The 5,347-nt window shown below is 42.5% G+C and overlaps 1 protein-coding gene across 1 annotated transcript in view; it reads right to left on the reverse strand.

The window, feature by feature from the left end:
* Nucleotides 1-4,949, reverse strand: part of TENM4 (teneurin transmembrane protein 4) — a gene marked incomplete at its 5' end in the record, with an annotated part of 99,157 nt that extends 94,208 nt beyond the window's left edge. Inside the window, one exon of the mRNA XM_010132341.1 lies at nucleotides 4,733-4,949. Coding sequence (XP_010130643.1) covers nucleotides 4,733-4,949 — 217 coding nt within the window. The remainder of the gene's footprint in view (nucleotides 1-4,732) is intronic.
* Nucleotides 4,950-5,347: the final 398 nt, after the last annotated feature.

Below are 5,347 nucleotides of genomic sequence, written 5' to 3' on the forward strand. Positions count from 1 at the left end.
CTGCTGAAGATGGGCCAGAGCCATGGGCTAGACCAGCCAACTTGGGAGAAACCATCAGCAGAAAGCCACACCTGCTGAGTTTGGGGTTTTTGACTTAACTGTGTCTTTGGCTAGAAAAGAAGCATTTCTTACTTTGCTGTTTCAAAATCATACTTTTATTGTGGAGGAAGAACAGAAAAGACAGAGCACTTTGGTTTCCCTGTGAAGAAACCTCAGGAAGATCTGCTGGCATGAACCTGCAGCTCTCTAGGTGTAGGAAAACATGGGTGAAAGGAAAAGAGAAAGTGCTTTGAACATCTTCCTTCAAGGATACTAAGACTTCATCTTAATATTCTTCAAAATCACCCAGAACTGAGCCAGATGGACTACCAAAGTGTTTTGAAAGCCATTTTGATCCTCCCTTATTCTTTTTAGTTGTTCTTTGGCCATGATCAATACTCACAATTCTGGTTTTGGTGGGGCTTGGGATCGATGCAATTGATCTTGACAATAAAACTCATCCATTTAGTTATTTATACTAAAAAGGTGCATACATGCATTTACAACACACCTGTCTACCTTAGCATCTAACAGCGCTTGTGTAACCCTCCCCAGCTGGATCTGTAACATACATTGTACAGCCTGGCACACACATGGGAAGGTGGAGTGACATGTTCACAGATAACCTGTCAGCCAGTAGTGGAAAAGGAATGTGCAAAGTTAATTCTGATCAGAGTTTTAAATAATGAAAACTAACTGCTTTTTGTACTTCGACTACTGACCCGAGGTACGATACCAGGTCCTGCTCTCTGATGCGTCTTTATAACTCAGCTGGTTATTTGTAGCTGCTTATTTAATCGCATTGGGTTAATACTGCTGGCAGCAAGTAGGTATGTACATCCTGTCCCCCCAAAAGAAGGGGTATAAATCGCACTGACTTTAAAAATCACTTCTTTTCAAATATTCTTTACAGATATGCCTATTCTGCACATAATTTTCTGAGGTACTTTAGTCCTATGTCGACACTTAACATAAAAGACTCTGGATCAGGACTTCAGCCTGTTCTTGCAGTTTTCTGACACTGTCCCTCAAGAGAGAACAAATATATCAGGTGTCCTACTTGAAAGTCAACAGCTTGACACCACTGCATCTTGTGCTGCTCCTTATGGTGATGGACAACTAAGAATGGCTTAAAAATACAAAGCAAACAGCAAGAGTAAGTGGTTTCAAAATCAATACAAGAATGATCAAGTAGCAGAAGAGTACTTGTTATCTGTTCATCAAAATGATGTGAAAAGACATCCTGTGCATTCAGAGTTTAATTTAGCTACTTGCTTTATCATCATAAACACTCATTTCAATATGGACAATGATTATTTTTTCTTCCCAAACATGAATAATATATAACTGCTGGTATTTTGGAGGAGACAAGGTCTTTACCTTTACCCGTCAGGGTAATTTATCATTGTCTTTCTTTTTTCTTCTGCAGTGGTGAGAGAGCTTGTCAGCCTAGCTTGTTCTTAAAAAGCTGGAGTGTAATTCAATAATAAATTCACTCAAAGACTAGCTGTCACGAGGCATTCATTTATTTGTATCCATTAGGTGATCTGCACTGCTGTTCTCTCTGAAGGGTAGCTAAGCTGCATTTCTGAAGCCCAGGGAATATATTGCATAGGTATTCAGTCATCTCCTTCACACTGCTGCCACTTCTGCATGTGCCAAATGTGCTGTGGCTCCCCCAGGCGTGATAATCAGTCAGTCATGACCTGGTAAAGCCCTGAGGAGAAGGCTGTGGTTCCTGACCTGACTGATGAGTGTGCCTGTGTCACAGGTGACTCTGCAGGACATCAGGCACGCAGGGCACAGAGTTCCATGTCACCTCTGTGTTGCCTGCTTATGGGAGACTGCTTACAGCAAGTGGCATGAATCTGACTCCTATCCCATGCGGATGATGTCATGGACAGAAAAATGTAGGACATCCTACGCCCAGCCATCTACAGTCCTGCTCTACACTAAGAAGGAGATGATTTCATGAATCTCAGCAGCAGCAGCAGCAGAGAGAGGTTGTCCTAAAGCAGGATGCTGGAGATCTCCATCAGAAGAAAAAGATTTCCTGCCCTCCCTTTTGTTGGACAAGCTGTTAAGTCAGCAGCTGGAAGGAGAGATGAAAATGGTTCATCCTGCCTCCAGCTGCTGCCATGATCTTCATGGAAACACTGAGCAATTCCATGGATATGAGGGGTATTATCACCTGCCTGTTGTAAAAAGAGCTGGAGGAGATTCAGCAGTAAGAACACTACTGAAGAAGGGGCATATCCACACATGTACAGTCAGCCTCATTTGCACAGATTAATCGGGTCCCAGACGGTCCCAGCCCCTGCTCCTCCCTCCATGGAGCAGTCACTGTCTGACCACTGCAGAAGCACTGCCATTTCCAGGGTGACAAGAGAGCTGTTTAAAGGCTCAACTTCCTAGGTGATGAACACGGGAAACTGAAACTACAAAGAGAAGCCAAGTAAGCAGAAAACACTCGCAAAATTTGAGTTTATCCAGATTACAGGATCTTAAAGAACTAACAGGAATGCATGATGTCTTTTAAGATCCCAAAAGAGTAACAGTATTTTTAGCAACCAAACAGACAGACAAGCCTGGACTGTCATGCTGTCTCAGGGGAAAAACATACCTTCTGTTGGGGTCCTTCACTGCTATTTGCAACCACTCTTGAGATGAGTCAAGAAATTTAACTTGAGACATGCAATACAATCACAGCTTGAGGTGACACGTCTGTAGACCATATTTAACGATACACACCCTGTGCTGATATTTTAAGGATGGCAACCTCATAAATCATCGCCATCATTGTATAATTTTTTTGTGCTAACTTAAACTTAGTTTCACTTCAATTAATGGAAAGCAATCATTAAAACCTTTCCTATTGGTCTGAATCTTTGTATTCCCTCACTCTCGTGATCTATATCCCACATAAACATGACTGCTAGCAGGCGCTCCTTTTGAATCCCAAATCTTTTTTTAGCAGGACATCTGCAGCTGGTTAGCAATTTCTTTCTACATAGGGATCTATCATCAGATCTATGAAATGCATGTAACTCCTGGAGGAGTTTATGTGACCCTAAATGACACAGTCTTCTTGTTGGTTGTCTGCTTGTACTCCTAGAAGAAAATTCACTGTATAAATGAGAAATTCTCATTATTTCCCCTCACCTCTGTGAGCTGCTGAATGCAAGCAGCCTTTAAAGAGAAGTTGCAAATTTTTTTAATCACACTTAAAGACTCTATAGTTCTTTACTTGTATGGAAAAGTTCATTAAACACAGACATGTGTCTATTGAAGCTCTATACCTATCAGAAGGGATCCACCTAAACCTGATACCAGAGTCTTCTGTGGTAAGGCTTTTGACTGTGAGCTCAGCTGAGGAATTGCAACCTCCAAAACATCAGAAAATTGATATTGTGAGTATAATATTTTTATTATACTGTTTTATATTCTGAAGCCTGATTTAACAGCAACAAATCACAGCAACTGACAACAGAGAATTCACTGTGCTAACATTCAGTCTGGACTGTTCGGTACCCAGAATCTGCAGTCTTCAGAATGCTGATGAAGTACAACAGTTTGGCCTTAATTTGAATCACTGTTGTCAGCTTTCTTGGACTCCAAAGGGCTTGGCACCCAGACAAGTCAATGAAACTATCACATCAGGCCAACTCCCTGACAAATCTCTGTGCTTCTAAGAGCTTCATGTCTGAGGTCAGCCTGCAGACCACCAGAGATGGCGATACATGGGAGGTGGTACCCAAGGGATACTGGCAATGTCCCATCACGGAAGAGCATTAGGTCAGATCCAGAGGGCCTGAGAAGCCTGCTGAGAAGCAAGTGTTGAAGTAAATATCCACACAGACGTGAGGGTTGTATGTTTTCAGTGCACACTTATTCACTGTTGTGTGTGGGAAAGCTGAAAGCAAGCAGTTTCTGCCTGGGTGCAATTCAACAAGAGTCCAAACCTTAGTGTTGAGAACCACCTCCTGATTCAGGGTCACCACTTCTGAAAGGCAACATTCAGGGCAGACACTGAATGATCTAAGAATCTGACACCCTAGGGTATGTATTATGGTCTCCTGCTCTAAGCAGATGGTTTGAAAGGGATGTCCTCCCCTGACAGCCAGGCTTGTGCTTAAACAAATGGCTGGGATGCAATCACGGAAGTGAGCTGCGTGAGATTTCTTCACCAGTTTCTGTTTCTTCTTGATGATCACAGTGATAAAGTATTAAAACCAATCTATATTAACATTGATTGTTTATATTTGAAATCTCTCCAATAGCCCTCCCTAGACTAAGATATTCTTCAATCCTTTTGTGTCTCTCATAGTCACACCATAGACTGTAAATACTGTCCTAGTTTCCCGCTCTTAGGCTCTGACAATGGAAGAAGTTCTACTTCTGGAAAATGTCAGTCACTTGATCTAGAAGAGCCCTGCCGAACAGATGGCTTTCACTCCTTGACAAAAGAGAAGGCAAGAAAGATGCAACTGCCTGTTTGTGTTGGGAGAGAAGCTTTTTGTCTTACTGGCCAGCAGGACACTGCAGATGAGGAGACAGGCAGTAGAATTACACCAGCCGCATAATTCTTCAGATATCTATTTCTTTTGGACGGTTCCTGAGTTCAGCATCTTGCTGCCATTCCATGTATTAAAATGCTTTACTTTTTAGTGAATCGAACCCCAAATTCACTTACCCTCCTTCAAATGGATTCTCTCCTGGGATGATGTGAGTGCTGTCTTTGCCAACCAGGAACTTGATCCGATCATAGAATGAATGCAAGCTCTGCTGGGAGATGGGCGCTTGGGTCTCCTGGATGATATCCAGAGGGTCCGGGGAGCCCAGGCAGAGTGCATTGACATGGCACAGTGGCTGCAGGCAGCAGTCTGGGTCCATGCAATCCACCAGGCCATCTGCAGAAAGGTAAGGAAGATTTTAGAGCAATGGTGACATTGAGTGTCATAGACATCAGGGTGCAAGAACTCTTCCCAATGCACATAACAGAGAAATTTGAATTGACACCTGCATAGAGAAAGGCATGTTCACTTAAACGCCCAGTAAAGAACCTCAACTGCACATGAATATGTTTATATGAAAACATACACATAGACTTGAGATTAGAAGCTAAACCAAGAATGTTTCAGGTTAATTCTGGGATTGCCATTTCACTTCTCAGTCACTCAGATAACTCCAGAGCCCTGAAAGATTGATGTTTGTCAGGTTTTTTTCTGTCCATAACCCAATGACTTTTGTACACTGGTCCTGTTCCCTGTGCAAATCACAGGCACACTGTGTGATACCAGAACAATTA

The sequence above is a fragment of the Buceros rhinoceros genome, unplaced genomic scaffold (genome assembly GCF_000710305.1).
Source record: "Buceros rhinoceros silvestris isolate BGI_N320 unplaced genomic scaffold, ASM71030v1 scaffold3093, whole genome shotgun sequence".
In the NCBI taxonomy this organism is placed as follows: domain Eukaryota; kingdom Metazoa; phylum Chordata; class Aves; order Bucerotiformes; family Bucerotidae; genus Buceros; species Buceros rhinoceros.